Raw genomic sequence first — 27954 nt, forward strand, 5'->3', positions numbered from 1 at the left:
TCCAATCCGAAAGCGAGTGTCATACCACAATAAACAACAGGCAAAGCAAACGGAACTCTCGGCTTTCAACAAAAGCAACTCCTGCTTGGTGACACGTTTATAAAGAAGAATGGCTACGACTACGAAACATACGTCAGGCCCGCCTTAGAGTTGGTACAGCAGGTCCGTATGAGACCCCTATAGATAGAATGAAGTTGACGTCACTCAGGTCTTTGTTATTTTTGTTTGCCATTCACGTTTATGAGTAATTTTCACTTAACTGTATTATCCAGACTATAAAAGTTCACGATCACACAGTTTTGTGTGTTGGTTCTTTATACTTCCGGACGGCAATGTTATGCGCGTTTTAGCCAAGCGCATACTGTCTATACCAAAGCACTTGTTCATCACCATCATCATTGCCTTTTTCACCCTGGGTCAGGGTATAGGCCACAAACAAACAGTTTCCATCCATCTCTATCCTGAGCGAACTTTTTTTTTTATCTCGTTCCATGTCTTACCACCTCTCTGTATATCAGCTTCTTTAATTCTTCTCCATGTTCTTCGTGGCCTTCCCCTTGATCTTCTGTCCTGAGGGTTCCAGTCCAATACTTTCTTTGTTATAGTGGAGTCGTTCTTTCTAAGCGTGTGTCCAATCCACCTCCATCGTCTTCTTCCTATTTCCTCTCCCACTGGTTTCTGCTGTGTTCTTTTCCATACTTCTTCATTTTTTATTCTATCCATCCATTTTATTCTGAGTAGCTTACGCATGCACCTGTTTACGAAAATCTGTACCCTCCTTATAGATAGTATGCGCTTGGCTAAGAAGCTCATAACATTGCCATCCGCAAGTATAAAGGACCAACACACAAAACTGTGTGTATCCATGAACGTTTATAGTTGGGTTAATACAGTTCAGTGAGCATTACTCATAAACGCGGATGGCAAAAAAACAATAACAAAGACCTGAGTGACGTCATCTTCGAACTATCTATACATGCCTGTGATGCGTTCCAAGTTTCACATCCATAGAGTAGCACAGATTTCACGTTTGAGTTGAAAAGTCTTAGCTTTAGTCGAAGGGAGATATCTTTAGTTCTCCAAACTCTGTTCAAAGATGTGAATGCAGCCCGTGCCTTCCACCTCTGCTTCCGTGCCTCCATCCCTGTCAATTATACTCTCGAGATAGCAGAAAGTGTCTAAATCTTCAATTTCCTGATCTTTTACTTTGATCTGCTCCCTTCGACGAGTACCTATCCTCAAGATCCTTGACTTTGCAGGGTGACCAATTGATTCCGACAGGCTGTTTATAATTGTGGTTTTTGCTTGCATCTGGTCCTGGGTGTGGGACGAAAGAGCCAGATCATCCAACTGTAAAGCACATGTTGATGATCTGGAAAAGATACAGAGAAAAGCAGCAAGGTTTGTTTTTGGTAATTTCGAACCAGAGGCCAGCATCACGAACCATATCCTACAACTCAATTGGATTGTCTGTTTGTCTGTTTATTGCTTTAGGTCTCTTCCAACACAAATGAGGTTATATGAGAGACCGCTGAAACAAAAAAACAAGCAATCTAACAAAAATAGTACAAATGTAAATCAAAATCATAACCTAAAGATATAAGCTAAACTATAAATAACTAAGAACAAACAGGCAGAAGATTTACAGAAAAAAAAATATCCCCTGTCAAAAATACAATCACAAACCAAAGAAGCAGGATAGGCAGTAAAGAGAAGAAGAAACGACATCACTATCGGATCGTACACCCATGCGAACATCATAGGGATATGATTCAAGGGTGATGCTCCCATCCAACCACCCGCCTCAATTGGATTCCACTTGCCGAAAGAACTCATATCAAATGAGTAGCCCTTTACAAAGCCCTCAGTGGAGAAACGGCCATTCCATTGGATCAACTGACCATATAAAAATAATAACAAATAATAATAATAATAATATGTTTTGTTTGTTTTAAGGGTTTTACGGCCCTTGCAATACATTTGGGTCATTTCAGCGCCTGTAAAAAGGAAGAAAACGGGATAGTTAACAAAAAGATATAGATTTGCACTTGAAAGCACACAGAAAAAAAGTAAGAGAAGGGGGAATGGTAAATAGGAAATAGAGTGTAGATTCCAAGAGCACACTATCCGTGTACTTTGAGATCACCTAAAAGTCTCATCCAGATCGAAGTACAAGATCCCACTAATAGGAAAACACTCAAATTATGTTTACAAACCCTTATAATATATTCAATACAAAATATCTATATAACAGTACATCATAGATGTTTTACGATGGAAATTTGTTTTATTGTATTTTTTTAAAATGGTTTTACATATTAAGGTCATATCAGCGCCAGTAAAAAGGAAGAAAATGGGACAGTAAAAGGTTTTAGAATTTCAATTAAAGCACCCAAGAAAAGATAAGACAAATAGGAATTGGTTCCAATAGGGAACAGATGTAGATTCCAAGAGCACACTATCATTGTACTCAGTTTGAGATCACGTAAATGTCTGATCCTGGGACAAGCCCAAGTCTCCACTAAAAGGAATATACTCAAATGTTTACAAATCATGTGTGTAAAACAAAACTAATATCGTGCATAACAGACAGATGATTTACAAGACAAAAATCTCATCTCCCAAGACTGACTATACAGTTTCCCTCCCAGCCAGTGGCCAGGACAAAACAAAGTAATTTAATTCAAAGACAAAGATAGAAAGCAAGTTGGAGAACCGATATAATAGAGGGAAAGAAGACACATTAAGTACCTCCCTGCCCACTATGGGAGATCAGGAACCCCACTCAGAAGACAAAACTAAATAATCAATTACAAGACAAAGACAGAAAGCAAACTCGAAAATAGATAATATAGCCGGATAGAAGACACAGCAAGTGACACCCCCCCCCCTCCCCCCATTATAGGACAAGAAACCCCACCTAGAAAATAATAATAATAATAATAATAATAATAATAATAATAATAATAATAATAATAATAATAATAATAATAATAATAATAACAATAATAACAACAACAACAAACTCCAAACACACAATTATATAAGAATCATAATACCTTTATTCTATACAATGCTGGCCCCTGCCTTCACCGTGTCATATAGTAATATATAAAAGACAGAGGCCCAACTATATCATTCGTCAAATCTCCCGCGGCTCCATTATCTAAAATAAATAACAATGATGATCATGCTGATAATATTAATAATAAAAAAGTAATAATAATAATTACAATAATAATAATAATAATAATAATAATAATAATAATAATAATAATAACAAATAAATAAAAATAAACAAAATACTGAACAATAATATAAAAAATTGAGAGCCTGGCAGAGATAATATCTAACAATAATAATAATAAACATAATAATAATAAATTAATTAATCATCTTAAAATGTAATATATTATTATATAAAATTGAAATAATAAAAGAAAAAAAAGAACGGTTTGAAGTATGTAGAAGTATATATACTGTCACTAGAGCACAAAGTATGACTTAGTAGTAACAATACACATACAAGGATAGGACTGAAGCAACCATGGCAGGAGGCAATCCATTGCAGCTTATTTATTTATGTAGTTATTATTTAAAAGATTAAAAATCGAATAGTGTTATGTGCTGTGTCAGCACTAAATAAAGTAACACACCAAAATAAAAATGGTGACCAATTGATTCAAAAGAGTATTATTGTGTCGATATCAAATGAAGAACTTAAGGAACAGACACCAGTGTAAGTAAAATAAACAACTGACCAAGTGGCTATGAAAGGTGTCAGACAAAGCAAGAAAGAAAAATACAAGTAAAAAACCATCCCAAAAAATCAGTCAACCTCGACTGGGGATCGAACCTCAGACCTTCGGATTACCAGTCAGACATCCTACCATTACACATATAAATATGATGGTAGGACGTCTGACCAGTAATCAGAAGGTCTGAGGTTCGATCCCCTATTGAGGTCGACTGATTTGTGGGGATGGTATTTTTTTCTATCTTGCTTTGTCTGGCACCTTTCATACACACTATTCGGTTCTTTATATTATTATGTCGCAATGCTCAATGCCTCAGATGCTACAAATTGAATTTATGGCCAAAAGTGCCAATCTTGCCTTAACCATTTAACTGCCGCGCTTTGGAAAATCACAATTTAAAAAATTTGGCCAGAAAACTCGTCCTTCAAATATCAATTGATTTAAATGACCTTCATCTTGGCAAAAACTCTCAAACTTGGGACATTGCAAAGTCCCAGGTTTGAGAATGATAAAATAAACCCCCTAAAAACAAAACAAAAAAACTTGATTCATAGTCATTTCAATTTAAATGTATCTTCTTGGTGCTTGGTTCACTTCGACATCATACCGTTTACAGGTGATTGGTCACAAACAGCTTTAGCCGATATTTCAGACAGACAGAAGAATAAAGACCAGAGCCAGACCCTTGTTAATACTTTGTTGTTGGTGTTTTTATTTTTTCTTCCCTTCTCTTCTTTCATTTCCCTTTTTTTGTTGTTGGTATGTTGCTTTGCTTGAAAATACTAACATATTGAATCACTTTAAGATCATCTTTACAGATTTGGAGAGTAAAAGTTGTTAATAACAAATAACCAAACAAAAAAACCTACAGAAAAAGACAAGGGAGTTAAATGTAATTTTTGTTGTACTCGTCTCTCATTCCATTCCTATGGGACTCATTCGTAATCATTCCATTCCTATGGGACTCATTCGTAAACATTCTCTATTGGGACAAGGACGACACATGTACATCAATTTAAAATCATTTCATTACGAAAATAACATTAGTGTTCATTTGGTTGGAAAGAATTGATTTGATTCATTTAAACATGGATGTAATTGTAATGTAAATATTGCTGCTTGAAGCTCCCAGAAATCAATTGTGCAGCGACGCCATCCTCTCATCTTTCATTCATCTTTACCATTTCATTCATCGTGTTGGTTGACAATTCACAAAAAAGAGAAGTGATGTTGGAATAAAGATTAGGAGATGAAGACACAGTAAGTTCAAGATAGAATCAATCTTCGGATGTGTTATATCTAAATGATGAGTGGATGTGTTATATCTAAATGATGAGTGGATGTGTTATATCTAAATGATGAGTGGATGTGTTATATCTAAATGATGAGTGGATGTGTTATATCTAAATGATGAGTGGATGTGTTATATCTAAATGATGAGTGGATGTGTTATATCTAAATGATGAGTGGATGTGTTTCTAATATGATTTCTAAATGATGAGTGGATGTGTTTATCTAAATTCTTGATGAGTGGATGTGTTATATCTAAATGATGAGTGGATGTGCTATATCTAAATGATGAGTCATCTGTCTGATTATTGATCCGAACTAATCAAGAAATTTGTCAAACGTGATTCTATTCTGGATTGGAAAAAAAACAAACCAAAAGAAGCAAAAACGATAAAACTATGCAATCTTTCAAACCGACAGGAAAGCAAATTGCACCAATCAGAGGAACACATCCAAAGTGTTGACCTCAAATTATCTTTAATTGTTCATTCCATCCAAATACGACAAAGCCAAGAATTGTATGCTGATGTTGATAGTGGTGATGAAAATAAAACCCATTAGATTGCAACGTTTCATTTTCCTAATCATAAATGCCTCATAAATCAGAAAAGTAATGAGTTGGGGAGGGGGGGGGGGGGGGGGGGGGGGGGGGGGGGGGGGGTGGAACCAGCAGCAACAAAGTAGGTTATATAATTATAATCAGTTTTGGCCTGACAACATTCGCATGTAATGCATTACGATTTAAAAACTTTTTTTGGTTATTGGCTGAAGGAGGGCTTTAGGCCTGAAAAGTTCCGCGTTTAGTAATTTGTTCTTGGGGAACTGTTCTATTCATTTTGTACAATATTTTAAGCCCACAGCTTCCAGCAGCTTAGAATTCACTTCTATCATGCCGATGCATACATAGTACGAGTACCTGTATCAAAGGTTTATTCACACAAATATATTCTGACTAAATTCAATTCCGAAGCCTCAATTGATTGAAGATGATAAAGATAAAGACAATGTTTTTGATAAACAAATCCTAGCATGTCTGAAGGGTGACTAAAAATCAGCATAAGGCCTTTTTACTTTTAGCCTTTCGTAGACGTTACTCGTTTTAAAAAGGCATTGATTTTGTTGATAAAACAAGAAGACTTTCTTCTCTATATTCTTCTTCATTAAGTAGTGTCCCCCCCCCCCCCCTTTTTTTTTAATGGAGGATCAAAAAAAGAAAAGAAAAAGAAAACACTTTCATTTTTATTTTGGTTACAAACTAATATTTCAACAGAACCATCCTTTTAAAATACATTTTGCCGCCTTGTAGAAAATGTTATTCATATTATTGTTGGAAACAATGACTTTTATCATACATGGAGGATACAGAATATTGCGTTTGAAAAAAATAAAATAACCTAAGGCTTTAAAAAAAAAAACAACATGACATTTTCAACAGGAAAAATTATCTTCTTGGAATTCCTGAAATGCTGTCTCAAAAACAAACAAATAATAAAAAAAAAGCCCCCCCCCCCCCAAAAAAAATCAATTCATGAGTTCTAAAACAAGACAAATATTTCATCTCCTTTAGTTGATTCTCTGAAGCTTTGCAAAGATTGATTGTGACAGTTTAAGGTCATTTAAACAACTAGATAAAAGAGTTAAATGGCATTCTTGGGACAAAGGAGCCTATGAAGGAAAAAATACAGATTAAGTACAGAATGACCGACCGTAGATCAGAGCAGGGATAAACTCTTTGTCAAACCAAAGGTTACCCGAGGTCTCACTCAGACTCAGATGTTGGCTTGATTTCCCTTGTCAAACCAAAGGTTACCCGAGGTCTCACTCAGACTCAGATGTTGGCTTGATTTCCCTTGTCAAACCAAAGGTTAGCCGAAGTCTCACTCAGACTCAGATGTTGGCTTGATTTCCCTTGTCAAACCAAAGGTTACCCGAGGTCTCACTCAGACTCAGACTAAGATGTTGGCTTGATTTCCCTTCCCAATGTGCTTTCTATAATTAATGACATCTCTCTCCGAAGAAAAAAAACAAACAAAAAAAAAACAAAAAGATAAAACACGCTCACATTCAACTGTCTCCCTCATGGAAAAGAGCTCAAGCTAGAGTCTGGACAAAACTAAATTGTCTTATCCTAGGGTAAAGCCAGAAAGAGATGACAGATTGAAAATCAGCCCCGCCACTCACATTTTCTCATCTCATAATATGAATTGGTTACATAAATGGATTTGAAGAACTTAAATACCCAAATGAAACATACGCTGAACGAAATTTTATAATGAATTTATTTAGGTGACCTAATTCTTGCACGGGTGTATTCTTTTGTACAATTTTTAAAAATCTAAAAAACAATTTCTTTTAAAATAAAATGTCAAAGTGAATATTTGTACTATTTTTATATGTTGTGCAAGTCTCACGGTAGAAATACTCTCTTTACAATTCAATCACATCATGAAATATTTCAATGTATTAAATTTATGACAATATTTTTTTCTCTCCATAAAATAACTATCAAACACAAACAAAAATCACAACCAAACTGAAGGATATTTTTTTTTTTTAAATGAAAAAAAATAAAAAATGAACGCAGTTTTGCAACTATTCATGAATATGCATTAGCCAGGATGGAGCAGAATGGAAGTGGAGGGCAATTCAAATCATGAAACACCAAAAATGTCAACATAGTGATTAAGCATGGAAATAATTTATCTAGTAACCTATTTCATAAATGATGAATTAATTCAAATCATAGCACCGCTGAAAAATGACGGATTAAAAAAAACAAAAACGAATGAATACAAATGTTTAAATGATCCTTATTTTTTAAATAAATCCCTAATCAACTGATACTATTGTTTATCTAACAATAACAAGGGAATGAGTTTGATTATTTCCCTTAGTTGTGTCCAACACAATGAATACTATCATAAGGACAACTTAAGTGTAAACAAGGCTTGATGGTTTCTACATTAGAATGAAAATCCCTTATCCTACCATTTGTTTGTTTTTAAGGGTTTTACGAGGCTTGCAACACATTAAGGTCATATCAGCGCCAATCAAAAGGAAGAAAATGAGTTGTTCAAAAAGTGATAGAATTACCATTGAAGTACCCAAGAAAAGGTAAGACAAAGGGGGATTGGTTTATGTGTGCAAGTGTAATAAACAATGCTAAGATGACAGTCCCAACCCCGTGCATTTCCATCCTTGGAATTGTGATTTGTCACCAATCCAGGGACTGAATTAGGCTGCAATGACATTCACTCAATAAGCATTCTTCAAACAATTCTTTTAGACAATTAAAATACAAATTAGGTTAGAGTTATCTGAATTACTTAACTCTTTCAGCGCTGAGGCGTTATTTGCATTTCCATCACAAAATGGCTGACACCTGATTGAGGCAGCATGGGAATGACAAGCTAAGACAAAACAATATTCGAATTCGGTGCAAAATCTCAATTAAAATCCCCCCTTGGGCCAATTGATGGTTCTGATGAAAGAAATGATACCATTGGTTCAATTGATAGTACTTTTGTTGATAATAGGATTGGATTACACTAATGTTTTTGCCTTTCAAGATTGGCCGCATTGTGTGGCCACTGGCATGTAGAACAGATTCTGCTCTGGCCGCACAGTGAGGCCAATGGTGCTGAAAGAGTTAATACACAGGGAGAGCCATTAACTTAAAATGAGTTGTAGCGATGGGACTATAGTTAATAGTTATGTTAAAATTACATTACTCCACCTCTCTTGCGTTAAAGACTTTATCATGTATTTGCAGCAGAAATGATGTTTTCCCACTGGATCAACTCACATAAATTATAAATTTCATAAATAAAAAAGTAAAAACCACATGATGCGTACTGTTATTTCGTAAATCTCTAGTTTGTTTTCATTGGACAGCAGTCCCTTAGGAGTTAAAAGAATAAAACCGTGTATTCAAACATGACAAAATTATCTTAAAACATTTTCCCTCGGATGAGTAATTAACTCACTCAATCCTAGAGTTTTTCAAAATTGGAAAAAAAATGTATTAAAAATGAGCATGAGAATAGATAGTTTTATTCAACTATCATTAACATCTAAAAACATTAGCTGTGATACTACGCCTATGATTGGTCTCAGAAAAATATAATAAATAGGCATGGGGTAAAAGTAACCCTGGGTTAACTACGGATAGAGTCGGTGTTAGGGTTGAGTGAGTTACAGTTGGATCTGCAAGAATGTCAACCAAACAACTTTTCCATTCCTGGGTAAAATTTTCCTATGTCTTGAAATGACAATGTAGCAGCCAATGCTTAAAACTAAATTTCCTTGTTAAAAATTCTAAAATAATAAAAAGAATGCTACAGACATTTACCACAACAACAAAAATGTTAAAAATAGCAAGAGTTAATGTGTGCGTACATTGTATAAAATCAACCTGACTATTAAACACTATTTGGTCAGTTTGTAGGGCATCTCACATTATAACAAGGATTGCCGAAGTTTCCTTCATTTTTGTTGTGTAGTTCTTCTATTTTAAGATAAAAAATAAATAAATAAAAATTCCCTTTATTCTTCCCATAGGGGAAATTTATCTCGAGGCTCTATTCCAAGGGAAGACTGGAATAACCCAGTGCAGTGCAGTGCTGCAAATTGAGCTAAGGCGAGGTGACTAGCTCAAGGCCACACAGCACAGCGAAGGGTGATCGAACTCGATGCCTGACGGGTACGAAGCAAAGACCGTACCGCTGAGCCGCACTGCCCCCTTGGTTAACGTAAAACACTGACATTGTGGGCTGATCAAAACTTGGTTAGGTTCACAAGAATGATCTTCTCTTGTTTGGTCTGACTTTTATCACGTGTCCTTGTTACTGTCCAATTATTTCATTCAGTTCTGAAGAGTGCTTTATCTTTTTTGTCCACTTACTATGAAATTATAAAAATCAGCTAAACATTCTTTCAAAATGTGAAATGTATCGACTGCCCTGGAGCTGCTTCAATCAATTTACCCCTAGCACTAGCATTTCCCTTTGTGAATTTGATACCACTCTTCTTGCTTCTTTCTTATCAAAGAAATCCCATCAAGAAAAGACAACTGGTTTCCAAAAATTGAAAGAGAAGTTAAAAAAAAAGAAAAAGATCTATAACCCAATAACAAACAATTTAATGAATAAAAAAAAAAGTATATTATATATAAATATAATTGAGTTAAAATGAAAAACAAAAACAGAAGATATAATTTATAAAAGTGAAATGTTTCTTTAAACACACCTTGCTTTTAGTCAATCATATTTTTCTTTCATGTAAAACAATAAAATTTGGTACAGAATTCTACTAGCAAAACCACTTCCACCCTTTCACAGTAAGCTTCAAGTTTCCTATAGAAGTAACTATTTTCACCCCAAATCGATTTACAGCTTTATTGGTGAAGACAGGGATTATATTCATATAATACACAATAGGAAAACAATGGGTTGTATCAGATTATACTCCAACTCCAACCACAGTCATTCTAGTACTCAGACCTGCCAACTAACTGGCTAACCCAAATAGGGATATTTTAAGCACACGTGGTTACTGATCGACTAAAAAATAATATAAATAAGTGTTTTTGTATGAAAAATGATGTCTAAATCACATTTTAACAAGAATCACTCACCTACAAAGAACAAAACAGAGTAGATGTGTGATGACATCCATCTGATCTTGTAAGTTTGTAATCCAAAAAGAAATAATTTTTTTCTCTTAAAGATAAGATTTTTTCAGCCAGGCCAAATCTGATAAAATCAGGACAGTTGGCAGGTCTGAACTTTTTACATACACACACATATTGAGCGACCCATTTCTGAGTGCTGAACTCCAGTGATAAGACATTATGTATTTACTTTATTTCCTGTTTAGCAGGTAATTGGAAAATATACCGAGGGTTTATAATAAACTGAATTCCGTAAATATACAGAAAATTGGCAACCTTGAGTTACACAGGCTGCTTTGTCATAAACCAGTGCTGATGGTTACAAGAAGTGAAAAAAGGAGGAGAATTTTGAACGATTGCCTTTACTTTAAGCCCCATTTATACAGTACTAACCCTCCCTTCTAGAGTAATTGAGATGATAAACCATCAATGATACTCTAGCTAACTTCTGGACAGTAGGAAACCTCAACATTTGTCTCATGACACTGCCAGTACGTTTGATTGGGGGGAAATGTCATTTTTCAAAAGGAGGAAATTCCTCTTGACACAAAAAATGGAGGATTTCCACGGATCATGGGGAAAACCATCAGATCATGGGGAAAACCACCAGATCATGGGGAAAACCACCAGCACTGATAAACTAAAATGACATATTTTCTATAAAGAGCGATAAAGGAGAACAAGAACCTAGTAATATATAGAATTTGTGACAATCCATTGGAATTCATTTGTTTTCTTATCGTTCTTCCCTTTGTAATGACAAATGAGTGGCTGGCTGAGACAACCCGGAAAGATGCACAAATTTCATACATTGAGTTATGTATACAGTGGTGTAGACCACATCTTTCTGATCATTTACCTCTTAAAATTTTCTTTCTGTGTCTAGTAGAACCCAAGTTATGATTTTTTTCCGAATAGAATTTGTTGCTACGGGAAACACTTTATCTTCAATTTTGGCTCATATCTCAAATCGAAGCTTGCCGCATCTTCCCGGGTTTTCTCAGCCAGCCTCACACATGGTAAATGCGTGAGAAATGGCGATGATGATCGCAAATAACATTCAGATAGATAAAAGCTATATCAGGATTGTTATAAATATGAAAAAAATTATGAGAATACCATAGATGACCGTGACGATGAGAATAATTGCCAATTTAATATCTTTTGTCGATTATGAGACTAAAAAAAATAATGTTTAAATAATGGTATTTTTAGAAGAACAATGTTATGGAACAGTTTTTAAAAACCCAGGAATGGATGACATCGTTTATTCCTATATATGAAAGTGGAGGAATTGTGTTTTGTACTGGAAAACAACGAAATCATCGATGACGGGTCCATTTGAATGACAGTAGTGGTTGGTGCTCGCGGATTGAAACAGCATGAAGAGCTATCCATGACGGCTTTGATAATGGAGGTGATGGGAATGAAGATGATGATTACGATACTGGTGATGGTTATGATGACGACGATGATGATGATGATGATGATGATGATGTTGCAGTGGAGGTGATGGTTCCATCATAGCCGGTCTTTGGCAGGAACCCAGATGTGAGGACCCGACTGGTCACTGATGACATCCTTGATTTTTGCATAGATTTCATCTGCAGTGTCTCCTTGAACCACAGCTGAGTAGGAAAGGAAGTTACAGATTTATGAAATATTAAAAATGATAAAAACATGTCTTTAAAAACAAAAATAACAACAACAATAATAATAATAATAATAATAATAATAATAATAATAATAATAATAATAAAAATCATCATCATCATCATTGAATCATTGTCACAGTAAAGATTATTTACATTTATTTTATTAAAGTTTTATTTTAGTAAGAACTGAATTAATCTCACTCGTTATATTTCGGTAGACTTAGAAAAACTTTACCTTCTAATATTAGATCATCCTTCCTTTAAAAGCCTTCCCTACAATTAATTTCAAATTAGTGAATACTTTTCGTTCTACATTCTGTCACGGAGCCACTTATTATAAAAGCTCGCTGATAGGTCTAATATTCTACACTCACTTCTCTCGAAAATTTATGCCCGGACGGCCAGCCATTCCATCCCTTACATTATATATATATTTAACGATTTTTATCTTTTGGGACTTTGAGGATGTTTTGATGAATTTTGATTTCCACCATAAAGATGCCGGAGCTTTTGCCTTTACCAAATTCAGCTATTGAAGGATCAAAGATCAAGCCTGAGCCTGTCGTCGTCGGAGGAACAATGCAACTCATTCTCGACTGGAAGTGGAACCTCACCCGTCTGATATTATATTGTCATAAGTTATGTAATATCTCAATCTTTCTATTTGTAACTGCCATAATCATTATGTTACGTAATATCTCAATCTTTCTATTTGTAACTGCCATAATCATTATTCATCTCGTTTAATTAAATTTCATCTTTCTTTTTATTTCATCTTAAACAAATCGTTAATTGTTCTTCATTTTAAAGTAACTAGTAAATTCTGAGGCCTTATTCTTCATATCTTTATTCTATGAATAGTCAAGAAGCTCTTTACTCATTGGAGACCATGACAATCATAATAACACTACTACTACTAATTATAATGACATTAAGAAAATAATGATTGAAAAAAAACAAAACAAAAAAAAAACCCCAATAAAAATAATAATAATAATAATAATAATAACAACAACAACAATAATCCCAAATATTCAGATCTGAAAATATGAGACTTCCGACTAAAAACTGAAATTGGCAGCTTTGACCTTTGACCTCATCCTTAAAAGGGACCATTTTTTTTCTTTTTTTACCACTCACCTGTAAAATACTCGCCAAATTCAGCTTCTAATTTCATGGCCCTTTCATAAGTTTTCCGGGCCTGTTCTTCTGTTATTCTTTTGTTCATTTCCCTGGAGAACAAATGGAAAATAGAAATAAGAAAATTATTAATCTAAAGTCCTTTTTAAAAAGTTGTGCAAAGATCTCAGTTGTTTTCTTTTGCCATTCAGGGTTTTATGGCGTTTGCAACACATTAAGGTCATATCAGTGCCAGTAAAAAGGAAGAAAATGGGATTGTAAAAAGTTCTAGAATTACAATTAAAGTACCCAAGAAAAGGTAAGACAAAGGGGAGTTGGTTCAAATAGGAAACAGATGTAGATTCCAAGAGCACACTATCAAAGTACTAAGTTTGAGATCACCGAAAAGTCTCATCCAGACACAAGCACAGTACCCACTAAGAGGGATACACTCAAATGTTTACAAATCATATATATGTAAAACAAAACATAATACAGAGCATAACAAAGAGATGATTTACAATGAAAAAAATATCATCTCCCAAAACAACTATACATTTGACTGTTTCCCTCTCAGCCAGGGTATCCGGTCAGGGCAAAACCAAGTAATCTCATTCCAAGACAAAGACAGAAAGTAAGTTGGAAAACAGATATAGGGGGATAGAAGACACAGAATGTACCTCCCTGCCCACTATGGGAGGTCAGGAACCTCATCCAGATCTCAGTTGTAAAACGTCACGAAATCTATACAAACTTGATCCAGATTTGACACTTCCCAATCACAGAATTTTGACAAAGACACGACCTACTCCAGAGAGCTAACAAAAATCCAGTTTATTTTTTAGGAAAATTCAAACGTGAAGAAAGACATCCACTGTACATCTCATTTATTTATCCATTTCTGAGTGAACAAAACCTAATTCAAAACGAAATAAAATCATTAAGTTATCAATATTTACAGATTATATTTCACATTTGAGGAATTTGAAAAAAATATAAAGGAAAGGAACGGAAAGGAAGACTAAAAAATAAGGAAAACAAAACTTTAAAGGCCCTTAAAGTTTTTAACAAAAGTAAATGTAACAGCTTAATTTTGAACAGAGCTGACTACATGACTAAAAATATTTTGAGTTTCTTAAACAAGATTTTGGTCAGCAATTAAAAAAAAAAAAAAAATACAATATAAAATGTGAACACAATCAGTAGTAAACAGACCTATCAGCAGCATCAAAATACAAAATCTCTAAAACTTTTCCATAAAACTGAAATTTCAAGAAAAATCAAAGGAACAAAAGGAAAAGGAAACAAAAATTAAAAAAAAACAAAAAAGAAAAAAGAAAAGAGAAACAAAAAAAACAAAACAAACAAAAACCAGACATTTGTAAGTCAAGTCCTTGGTTAAGCTCTTTACTAACATTCTCTCACCATATTCAGGTGTAAAATGGGTCCCTGCCCAATAACGTTGTCTCTGTCTGAAAAAAATTGTAACATCGCCGAACAGGCATGAAGTAATGCTGTAGGCTAGGGATTCCTTGTAAGCGCTTTGAGCATGTGAAGTAGATATTGTGCTTTATAAAAATGCTCAAGGTGTGCAAGTACACAGGACTGACAAGCTAACGGCTTTTGATTCAATACAGTTCTCCAAATCAATAGACTCTTAGGATTTAGACAACGACGACGACTGTGATTCCAAAGAAGACTTACATGATAGAATCGGCTGACTTTGGTTTGATAAAGACAGCAATGGGGTAAAGTCCAGCAACTTGTAATCTCTTGATGGCATTGCCGCTCACGTCCAAGATGCAGTGCTTACCCTGGAAGATGTGTTGAAATAGAAGTAACATAAATGCTATTAAATGCAATAACTGAAATAAGTGCATGCGATAATACAAGTGTTAAAATTGATATAAAGGATCAGGATTATCTGAATTCTTTTATACGCCTATAAATGTTTTTCTAATGTGGGTCCTTCTTACTTACAAGACGTTATTTAAGTCTATACACCTCGTCATGTTTTAAGATCACCCAAATCTCTTTTAATGAAAGAAATACACAGCATTAGTACTTTTCACCAAAAAAAAACTTTTAACTGTACAAGTCCATGCCTCCGAAACTCTCATTTTAAAACCAAAATCTGTTCCTGGTGTTCCAGCATTGATGTAGCATCTTAAAGCTGAAATAATATTCTTTTTCCCTCCTTATATGTACATATCTGTGGGAGTGCTTGTGTGTACATGTGTGTGTGTGCGCGCATATGAGTTACTTGTAAATCACTACAGTGTAGTTTCAAGTGGATGCTTAGCTATAGAAATAAATTATTATTATTATTAAGAAGAATGAAAATACTGTTTAATATTTATTCACAATGGAAACACAGACCACCGTCAATCAATAGACATTTAGACATGGCATCAACTTGACACAACCGTCAATCAAGAGACATTTAGACATGGCATCAACTTGACACAACCGTCAATCAAGAGACATTTAGACATGGCATCAACTTGACGGTTTTCTCATTTTCTTTTCAATTTTTCAAATGGCTAAACTGTTGGAGGATTTCATTGTTTTTAATGATTATTTCATCTGTAACTTAAACCCAAAAATATAATAAAAGTAAATCAATAAAATTGATAGAGCAACAATCTACACCAAAAGTGTTCCATGACACTTTACAAGATGAGGATTTAAAGGAAATTACATGTTTTAAATTAAATGTTACAATTGTAGGTGATCTTTTTAGTTTATGCTGTTACCAATGGAATATTGGAATATGAAGAATGAGGTTTAGAAATATTATCGAAAAGTTAACCGAAAATATTTTGTCTTCAGTCTAGACTTTAATTATAAATTAATACATTTACCACAACTACATCACACATTTTTGGAATGTAAATCGTACTGGCCTTGTGTGAAATCATAGATTAATCAATTCTAAAGTTACCAAAAAAAAAAAAAAATAGAGGAAAGGAAACAAATGTAAACAGAGAAATGAAAAAGAAAATGTTAAAAATATTTTTCCTACCCTTCCCCCCCCCTCTCTCCCATTAATAGGGGGTGGGAATGTCGTCTTTTTAAAAAGAGGAAAGTCCTCCTTTGACTTCAGAATGTCTATGGATCCAAAGAAAACTGATTCCAGCACTGACTGGTATGTCATTGTAGTTCTATCAAACCCACCTGCTCTGCTACTTCCTTGACAGACGCCACGCTAGTTCCGTATAAATTGTCATTGTAAACTCCAGCCTCTATAAATAAATGGTTTTGGATATCCCTCTCCATCTGTTCTCGGGAAGATACAAAGTGATAATCTCTTCCATTCTCTTCGTGAGGTCGCATTTCTCTTGTTGTGTCTGAAATCATAGACAATCATCCACTTTAATTTTATACAAGGAATGAAGGTGACGTCGCTAAGTACTTTGTTGTTTTTTTAAAACACAGGTTGGGTGATTAGTTCTCACTAAATTATTTCGATTAGAGTATTTCAAGATCACACATAACTTTGTGTATTAGTACGTTTCATATGGTGGGTAGGAGTTGTGAGTATTTTGCTTAAACATAAAGCAAGATTCCAGGATTTTTCTACAAGAGAAGACCTACCAATTATCTCTGTCGTCTATCTGGAATTTAGTAATGTATTTATGTCTTTTTTTGTTGGCTGAAGAAGGGTTTTGATAACGAACTGTTCCGTGTTTGGTGTTTTGTTCTTTTATGAAGCTGTTATATTCATTTTTGTTTATAACTTTTTACAGTCCACAGCTTCTAGCAGCCTAGTATCACTCTTTCTCTTTGTTTCTCTCACTCACTCTTGGCTTGGTTCCAAGCCAAGTACAACGAAGACAATGGGTTACAAATAAATTAAACATCTGTTTGTATGTTTTTGTTTTTAAGGGTTTTACGGTGCTTGCAACACATTAAGGTCATATCAGCACCAGTAAAAAGGAAGAAAATGGGAATGTAAAAAGTTCTAGAATAACAATTAAAGCACCCAAAAAAAAAAAGGTTAGACAAAGGGGAATTGATTCAAATAGGAACCAGATGTAGATTCTACACTATCAAAGTACTTAGTTTCAGATCACCTAAAAGTCTCATCCAGACACAAGCACAGGTACCAAGAGGAATACCCTCAAATGTTTACAAATCATATATAATATGTATACAAAACATAAAATAGTGCATAACAGAGAGATGATTTACAAGGAAAAAAATATCATCTCCCAAAACTTACTATACATTTGACTGCATGGGTGAAAGTTACTCAATGATATTAATCCTGCAACTACCAATAAGAGGAAAAAACAGAAGTGCGGTTAATTGTATTATTATACAGTTGCCGGTTTTTTTCATTTTCGAATTCCGGCCAGACAAAAAAACAAACCGCGAGACCTCTTTTTCAAAAATAAAAATCCGGCCATGCCGGATTTTTCCGGCGAACTTTCACCCATGTTTGACTGTTTCCCTCTCAGCTAGGGCCAGGACAAAACCAAGTAATCTCATTCCAAGACAAAGACAGAAAGTAAGTTGGAAAACAGGTATAGGGGGATAGAAGACACAGTAAGTGCCTCCCTGTCCACTATGGGAGGTCAGGAATCCCACACAGTGATATAGGGGGATAGAAGACGCAGTAATTGTAAGTGCCTCCCTGTCCACTATGGGAGGTCAGGAACAAATTCAACATCAATTGTTAAGTACAAATGATAAATACTGAAACTCACGTGGTACACAGCTGCCAAATTTATCTGGGAATTCTGAAATGAGGTCATCGTTGATACGATCTTTCTGTGGGCCGAGGATGATAACTGGTCTTGTATATTTCACTATTGAGTAAGAGAGAAAAACAGTGAGCTAGTAGTTTTGATTGTGATAGCTGGAGAAGTAGTAGAGGACTTTATTTATTATTAGAAGTGAGTGGGTGGCCATTATAGCAATAAAAGCTAACATTTAAAAAAACCACTATCAGACTTTCCATTCTTTTAAAAAACAAAAAACAAACCTTGATTAATGGTATTTACACACGGATGATGATGATGACCACAAGGAAATATTGCAATCATTTTTTTTCTTTTTTTAACGATGATGTGATGATGATCATTATAATAATAATAATAATAATAATAATAATAATAATAATAATAATAATAATAATAATAATAATAATAATAACAATAATAATAATATAATAACAATAATAATAACAATAATAATAATAATAATAATAATAATGACGACAATGATGATGAAGATGATGGTAATGTCTTGTCCTACTTACACTCCTGTTGTACCACAGTCTCATAAGATAGGATTGGCTCGTCTCCTCCTATGGTAAAAGAGATACATTTTAAAGAATTTAAGAGAGAGCTCGTCAGAGATCGTTAAGCAAGATAAAAAAGTTTATGCCTCCACAAAGGAAAGAGCATGGATATAACACGAAAATCAAGGACGCAAAAAAAAAAAAAAATTGCTCTACCAGAACTTTAAAAAAAAAAAAAAAAATAGAAACAAGTGTATGATGCAAAGCCACATAAAAAGAAAAGAAAAGAGAAAAAAAAGTAGATGGATGGATGAAGAGGACAGCTCAGATACAGTAGTCGCTGGTTTCTAGCACGGTATGGGGAGAAGTCAAAAAGTGTGCTAGAATCCAAGCATGCTGAAATCCAATACTCATGGACGCCAACCAATACATTTGGTCACCTAGCTCAAGCGTGTTGTATTGCACAGCGTGTTGGAATTTGATGTGCTAGAATCCAAGCATGCTGAAATCCAAAACTCATGGACGCCAACCAATACATTGTTTGGTCACCTAGCACCAGCACGTCGTATTGCACAGCGTGTTGGAATTTGACGTGCTAAAATCCAAGCATGCTGAAATCCAAAACTCATGGACGCCAACCAATACATTTGGTCATTTGGAATTCGACCTGTATTCATATGTGGTTTGTTTTTCCTCAGCCATATCTTGTGAGAATTCAAAAATTGTCACGGTTAACATAGAATTTTATGCTCTTGTTTGTTTTTTCATTTCTGGTTCCCTTTCTTATTCATTGTTCATATTTCGTCCATAAAATTATGAAAAACATTGGCAAGCATAAAAAAAAAAAGGATACCGACAATGGATAAAGCAACAAGTAACACATGCAATAATGGTGTCAAATCGGTGTGTTTCGTCATGGGAATACAAGCTTGATGACGATACATAATGGTTGAAGACTACAATTAATCAGCTTTAACAATGGGCGAGTGCTTGATTTACAAATTTATTTGTTAGATTTACAAAATTTATCTGCTAGATTTATAAATATATCTCCTAAATTTACACATTTATCTGTTGGATTTATAAATTTATCTGAAGACTTACAAATGTATCTACCAGATTTATACATCTATCTGTTAGATTTACACACATATCAGATGCATTTACAAATATATCTGTTAGATTTACAAATTTATCTGTTAGATTTACAAATCATACTGCCAACTTTTCAATGAGATAAACCAGGACACCCAAAGCAAACTAGCGCCATTGCCTAATTTTATCAGGACCACTATGGCAGGCCACTATGACAAAGATATCAGACTTTGTCTTGTCCAAGTACTCCAAACGACATATACCGATCTTAATATGCAATCATTTCTTTTTTTGTTGTTGTAAGTATATAACGTGCATTTTACACTCCAAAATAAATAATATAAATAATATAAAGCAAGACAATATGATTCGATAGTTACAGCAGTGCCAATTCAATTATCATAGATGCTTATTAACAAAGGTAAAAAGTGAAAAATACAATATTACCTTGACCATTAATCCTAATCAATTCTATTAAGAACATTCAAACCTAGTGGATGTTCTGATAATTGAACGAAATAATGGGCTACAATGACATTTGGACTGGACTACATTTTGCATTGGTTTGAGGGTATTGTATGCATTTCCATTACAACAACAATGAGCTCGGTAACAATTTGGGTTATCAAACCAGCAAGTACACTACATTGTTTCAAACAAATAAAACCTATAACAGTTTCATTTCAAATGAGTATACATTGACAACTTAGCTCAATTTATTTCCTCAAATTTTTTAATGAATATTTATATAGCACATTATCAAGGAATAACTAAGTTCAATGTGCTTCACATCGTTTCATTTTCCCCTCAGCAGGAAACATGGAACCATATATCCATTTACAGTTTCCGAAACCTGTATTTCTACTAGCTCTCTTACAATATCCGTCACTGCCTTAGCCAGGTACTAATTCACACCTGAGTTAAGTTGGGCAATGTGTGTTTACAGTGCCTTATACAAGGACACAACGTCGAGACCAGAACTTTCCACCATCACTGTCACCCATCCAATCACTGACCACAATTAACATTGCTTTACTTCTGTGACTAGACGAGATACAGCCAAGTAACTCTATATAAATAAAAAGGAACTGAAAACACATAAGAGCCCATTGACCCGAATGGTAGAGCATTGAACCAATATGTAAAAGTTCTAAGTTTGCACCATGCTTTGAACATCAAGTAGAGATTAGGTAGCTCAATCTTATTGACACCTGGCAAAGAGCTGAGCTCATTGTGTAAAGGGTGGCAAGCAATTATCATCTGTTTCATTCTGCCAGACTCATAGGTATCATTGATTTTAAATGTCAGGCAACAAATTTGATATTTGGTTTTAAAAAATGGAGGGTAAAAGTTTTAATTTTCACCATTATTGTAAAAAAAAAAAAAGTATTGAATAAAATCAATATAACAGCTTCTAAAAAGAACAAAATACTTTATACAGAATGCCAAAAAAATTGATTTTTTGTCTTTGTTCATTGAAGAAGGATATTGAGCTTAAAAACATTCTGTATTACGTTTTTTTTTTTTTGTTTGGATGAAGTTCTTATTCTTTACAGTCAACAGTTTCAAGCATTATTTAACATTATTAAGTGTTTAAAGTAGAATCAATACATATACTACTTCAGAAACAAAGTATTCAAGTAAAAAATGTTTTAATCTCATAGCAGTGGAATTTCTATTATTATTATTCCCCTCTTTCTCTGTATCATTTCTATTGTGCAAAGGCATGCAAAAAAATTCATAAATGCACGATCAGGAGTCATCAATGTGGTTTATGAACCAGGAGTCATCAATGTGGTTTATGAACCAGGAGTCATCAATGTGGTTTATGAACCAGGAGTCATCAATGTGGTTTATGAACCAGGAGTCATCAATGTGGTTTATGAACCAGGAGTCATCAATGTGGTTTATGAACCAGGAGTCATCAATGTGGTTTATGAACCAGGAGTCATCAATGTGGTTTATGAACCATGCACGATCAGGAGTCATCAATGTGGTTTATGAACCATGCTCAATGAAGTGACGTGACGATGTATCAGTCACCACTAGAGATAAAGAAGGGGTCAATGTGACCCATGCTTAAGAGGTGTCAATTCGAAACAGATGCAGAAATATTATTCTGGTTAACATTTTCAATTCTTCAATTCGTTTTGCCTTCTTTCTTTTTTGGGGGGAAAGGGGTGGACTTCGTTTTAAGAATGGTTTTGGACAAGACAATTTCAAACTTCATAGACGTGAGTTGATTTCAGATTTTCAAAAGTCAAAATTAGATCTAAGCATTAATCCAACCACCAAAACATTTGAGTCTTGCTGTGTTCAAAACATTAACATAAATAAATAATTGACCCGAAAATTTCCTTGTACACTTTTAGACGACAAGGGTAAGCAGCAACCGAAGAAGAGGTAGAGAATGTCAATACAAGTCAATAAACACTGGGGGTAAATACTTACTCAGACTCGCCTCACTATCGCTGTGCAGGTTGCCTAGATACAATTAGTCAAGAATAGACGAAAGGGAAATGGGGGAGGAGAAGGGTGGAAAATAATCAACATGCCCATTCGTTAACAACAACAAAAAATTCAATGAAGCATGGTCACAAACAACAAAGCAATAAATAAATAAATAAATAAATAAAATAAGTAAATAAATAAACAATAAAATATATAAGTAAATAAATAAATAAATAAATAAATAAATAAATAAATAAATAAATAAATAAATAAATAATTTTTTTAAATGAAAAAAACAACTAATTTTTAAAAAATGACATACGATAATGGGGGGAAAATGTTGGAATGTGCGGGTGACAGTTAAAACAAAGAATGCTTGAACTACATACAAACCAAGACACAGACAATTGCCTTTTATCCAACACGATCTTTGTAAAAATGGAAAGATACGCCCGGTCATTTTCAACAAGGGAATCTTTTAAAATCCGCAACCGATTGAGATTGGGAAAAATTTCAAAAATAAATAATAGGAAATTAATTTTTGGATACAACTAGAATAGGCAATCGACTGTTAAGTTTAACACTAGGAATTGTAAACTGTTAAAAAAAGAAAGAAAAAAAAAGAGCACTACACACCACAAACCATCCCACAACAAAGTGAAAGTTTTATTTTCTTAAAAAAACAAGCACACTCTCCATAAACCTCATGAAATGCATAGCTATTCTATTGAAGCTTTAGATAGGAGAAACGGGGACTGGAGATAAAACAAGATGTGTACTGTATCACATCAATGCTATTATTATTCGGTGTGACAACTGGTTTATATGTTGTAAACAAACAAACAAACAAACAAACAAACCTTTTAAGGATTAGATGTCAACGGGTGGATATTTTACATTATCTTAAGTCAATTCAATTTTTCATTTTTGTTCACTTCCAAGTTTTTATCTTTTAATTATATTTTATTTCATGATATTGATATGCTTTTAATATTTCATTCTACTAAAGCAAAGATATCGGATGTTTCAATAATGTTCAAAGACTAAACTAATGTAATTGAAAAGTAAGACAGATTTAATAGCTGATAATGGATAATGGCTGCCAGTAGGAAATTTTTTTTTAAAAGGAGAAAAACCTCACGAAATTTTTGACAAAAATGAGGAAATTTACAGAATATTGACCTCAATAAGAGCATACAAGCAAATTGTCTTTTCATCTTACGAAACGTCAGTACAAAATATTATACATTTTGGAGATTCATTTAAACTGGATGTCTCAATTTTTAAAAATAAATAGAACCCCCCCCCCCCCCCCCCTCCCCCAACAAAGAAGAAAAGGGAAAAAAAAAAGATAAGAAAAGAAAAAAAGAAGAAAAAGACAAGAAAAGAAGAAAAAAAAGAAAAAAGAAAGAAAAACCCCATCTATATTGGCAATGAATGCAGCTAAGATATTATTTCAGTAAAAATTACCCCCCCCCCCCCTCCAGCTCTCATTCCCACTTGCAAAACAATAAAAATAATAACCAACATTATGAGAATGATTGACAAAACAAGCCACACAACAACAAAAATAAAACGACACTAAGAACAGAAAAGCAAACATTTTCACTTGAGGACATTGAAGGGATATAAAAAGAATGTGAGAAAACAAGAAGAAAGATTATTCCTTTACCTTCTGTCCATTGCATAGAGATAGAGAGATAAGATACCGACATTCAAAAGACATACTGTACAAGTATTCATAATCGTGACTTTGATAAAAATATAACTAACTACAATCATTATACTTCTAGAATCAGAGAATTTATACCAAAAAATTGTTTTGCATGTTTTTAAAAGATTTACAGAATTAGCAACACTTAAAGTGTTAGATCATCTCAGCTCTCGCGACAATATATTTTATAGAGATCTTCCTACTTCCTAGTGTTTTCAAATCTCTATTCAGGCACCAAACCACTGGTTTATCACCCAATAAGAGAGCAATCTTAATTATTTCATGCCCCAAGAAATAGAGATGAAGATAATTTTGCCGTTCAATGACTAAACAATTTTTAAAACTTGTCTCAGGTTTAAGAACTTTTGACCAAAAACCTCTGATGTCAATGTCAATGTGTTCCTAACTACTCTTTCCCAACTGAAGTTATGACTCAAAACCATTATCAGGGTTGCCAATTCATGACGCAAAAATTTACTGAACTTTGACACACACACACATTGACAGACAGACCCCTTTCTGAGTGCTGAACTCCAGTCAAAAGACATCATGTAGTTACTTTTATTCCATTTAGCAGGTGGTTGGAAAATATACTGAAAGTTTATAACAATTGGCAACCTTGCATTATTGTTTTCTTCTTTTTAATAAAAAAAGAAAAACCAAGCTTTAATTCAGTCTTTCTATATGAAATATAGTTGTCAAATGATGTGATCTTACTTTTGGTAATTCAATGAGACTTATTAAAAAAAAACATGCTGCTAAGGAAAAGACATAAACATAACCAAGGTTACTAATCAAATTCCATTAGTCGAAAGATTAGCAAACCAAAACTGATTCCCAGCAGTATGAGGAAATAAAGGAAGAATTTGAGTGTAACACTAGTTTTACCTTCTGTTGTTGCATGGATTGAAACATTCCAGATGGCAAGGCATGCAATGGAAAGAAGAACAAAAATTCATGAAATATAAGGAAGGATGTGGATTGAGAATAAATGTGTCAGTGTATGACATAGATAATCAGTCGGACGGTGACAATTTTGGATTTGCATTTTTTTGCATTTTCTGAAAAAATATGCTCACCAGAGCATTTTAATCTTCATCTGAAGTAAATCGGGTGATTTTTCATGAAGTTATTGGTCAGGTATCCAGCTACTTTTCTCAAATTTCATACCTTTTCAACTTGACTAGCTGTAAAAACTATTTAGAAGTGAAATTAAGCTTTGATATTTCCCGAAGATGTAGAAAAAGGGTTGACTTAATCATTTATGACAAGAACTCATTTTGGATAAAAATTGACCTTCTAACTAAGCTTGGCAATATCTCAGTTCAAACCTTTTCACCATCCGACTGATTATGTCATTAACTGTAATAAATTTCGTTGTGATTTGTTAAAGCTTCTGCTTGCTGCAGTTATTAAAACTTGTCAAAGTTTTGGTTGTGAAAGTAGGTAATTGTCAGTGTGGTTCAAGAATCTTTCTTTATCATTAGAAATAATTCAATCGAAGTTACTTTATTCATCACAAATGTTGGAATGCTAGAGTGATATATCATTTTCAGACTAATTTAATGTATCCTGATGTCAAAGCTATATATAAAGAATATTGTCATCCCTAGTATAATTTATATACTACTACTATAATTTAAGCCAATGAAAAATTATCCTATCATAATGCAAATATCATATATGAATATGAATGAAAAATCTTATTGAAAATAATTTTTAAAAATCTGTAATATACAATAAAATAATTTCAATTCAATGTTTTCATTTTAAACGAAATTAAGAGAAATAAAACACCACATTATTATTATGTTAATCAATACATTTCTGTTTCTTGTAATCCCTTTAAGAATATATAGTGAACACTTAAAACAAGTTGTGAAACGGGTCATACAGAAAAGAAAAAAAGATCACCATAACAGCTATCGTCATTTACCTTCTACAAATTCCAACATTTCCAATCAGTCCGGACAAGTCAATGCAGGGAGGTGAGATTTTAAATGGTTTGGTGTCAGGGATGGGGCGGGGCGGGTGGACAACCAGATAAAAAGGAAGAGGGGGGTGGGGGTGGGGGTGGTGCAAAGGAAATGGGAGAGGGTGCATAATGGGAGAAATAAAGTTAAAGATGGCATTCTTTCTCAAACAACACACATGATAAACGCAGCGGTAAAAAAGCTATGAAAGCCCTTTGCCCTCCCCAGTTCAACTGGTATAAAAAATCTAAACAAATTAGCTTGCCCATTTATTGACATAAAATTCAACTTCTTTAAAAATGACAAGGTCTGATCCGATTACTATTTTAAAAAAAAACAAAACAATCAATGAACTGCTTTATTTAATTTATCACAGGTGCCAGTTGAAAATCCCAGTATCAGTCAGAGAGATAATATTGCCTGGTACTATTAAGTAAATTGCAGGCCACAAACCTCCAGATATTATTAATACCGTTGCATTCTAGACTTTAAATAAAATCAGCTGTCACTTCACAATAACTGCCTCCTTGGAAAATAAATGCAGTGTATTATCATTATTACTATTATTATCATTAAATTTAAACTCTCATGAAAGCATGTTTCCTAAAATCTAATTAAATATTCATATCAAGTGTGAAAATGTCAAAATTCTTTGAATAGTATTTAAAAAAGGGATTTATCTGCTTGATTCATTTCACAAAAAAGTAATAATTCTTTTAAATCAAATATGTTTCACAGTAATTTGTGACAATCCAACTACTCTCTCTCTATATATATATATCATTTGCACCATGCCTTTTTCATAACTATGCTACTGACAAGTACATCCCCTGTAGTATTTCCAACTCTACCCATAACACATATACCGTACACACACTTACGTTCATCCGCACTGACATCCTCACTGCCACTTTGATCTTTGCTCTTCATAAAAGGGAAACGTCTAGAGAAGGAGAAATTTTTCTTTTTTCTGTCTTGTGAAGCTGTTGAGGATGCTGAGGTTTGCTGGAGATATTGAACAGAAAAACTCAAAACACAAATGCAAAATATATGCTACACTTCACACCCCACCGTCAATTACATTGGGTGGCTATGTGGTTTTGTGGTATGACACTCGCTTTCAGATAGGAAGGTCCTGGGTTCGAGCCTCGTGCAGCGCATAGTTGAGTCCTAGGAAAAGGTGCTTTACTCACATTCTCTCACCATACTCAAGTGTAAACTGAGTATCTGGTCGTTAAGAGCGTTGTCTCTGTCCAGAAAAAAATTGTAATATCGCCTAACAGGTGTCATGTCCCGTTCTACATGTTGCATGGTGCTGTTGATTAGGGACACCTTGTAAAGCGCTTTGATCACCTTAAGTGGATATTGCGCAATATAAAAGCTCCATTAAAATAAATATTTATTTTTAAACTGTGATAATGATTAATCGGAATACACTCTAAATCCCATAATGCAATTGTTGCTGCTCGAAGCTCAAAGAAATAAATGTCAATAATAAAATGGAACAGAAGCTCCCATTTAATCAACGAAGACAGAAAATGTTGGTGTTTCAGGTTTCCCCCTTGTCAACAAAACACAATGAACGCCATATTAAATATGAATGAGAGATGAGAAGATAGTGTTTTTAAGGAAAATAGTTGCCTTAAAAACACCGTCCTCTCATCTCACATTTGTCTTTAGTGTTTCATTCATCAAGTTTTGTTGACAAAGGGGAAACTCGAAATGTCCACATCATCTGTCTTTGTAAATTAAACCTTCCATTTAATTTTATTATTGCTATTTATCCCAACTTCTATATTCAACACTTGCATTTTCATTATCCTTCATCTACAACCAAAATATTTATTTAGCCCCATTTTCCCCCAATTGTACCTGCTTCAGTCTATCAACAAATTAATTTTCACATAATAAATGAATAAAGAAAACTAAATTATCCAATTACCTTGGGTGAAATCTTTTAAAAAATTAATGACAATCACA

At 33.9% G+C, this 27954-nt stretch overlaps 1 protein-coding gene across 2 annotated transcripts in view; it reads right to left on the reverse strand.

The window, feature by feature from the left end:
• Window positions 1-7310: 7310 nt before the first annotated feature.
• Window positions 7311-27954, reverse strand: part of LOC144980845 (disks large homolog 1-like) — a 70582-nt gene continuing 49938 nt past the window's right edge. Inside the window, exons 13-20 of one of the 2 annotated variants that reach the window (XM_078928707.1) lie at window positions 26856-26979; window positions 22288-22320; window positions 18760-18807; window positions 18206-18307; window positions 16671-16843; window positions 15198-15307; window positions 13515-13606; window positions 7311-12347 (exon numbers count right to left, since the gene is read on the reverse strand). In XM_078928707.1, coding sequence (XP_078784833.1) covers window positions 12241-12347; window positions 13515-13606; window positions 15198-15307; window positions 16671-16843; window positions 18206-18307; window positions 18760-18807; window positions 22288-22320; window positions 26856-26979 — 789 coding nt within the window. In that variant the 3' untranslated portion in view covers window positions 7311-12240. The remainder of the gene's footprint in view (window positions 12348-13514; window positions 13607-15197; window positions 15308-16670; window positions 16844-18205; window positions 18308-18759; window positions 18808-22287; window positions 22321-26855; window positions 26980-27954) is intronic. The other variant, XM_078928708.1, reaches the window with a different exon arrangement.

Source organism: Berghia stephanieae, chromosome 10 (genome assembly GCF_034508935.2).
Source record: "Berghia stephanieae isolate SIO BIC M18660-M18661 chromosome 10, UCSD_Bste_1.3, whole genome shotgun sequence".
Classification (NCBI taxonomy): Eukaryota; Metazoa; Mollusca; class Gastropoda; order Nudibranchia; family Aeolidiidae; genus Berghia; species Berghia stephanieae.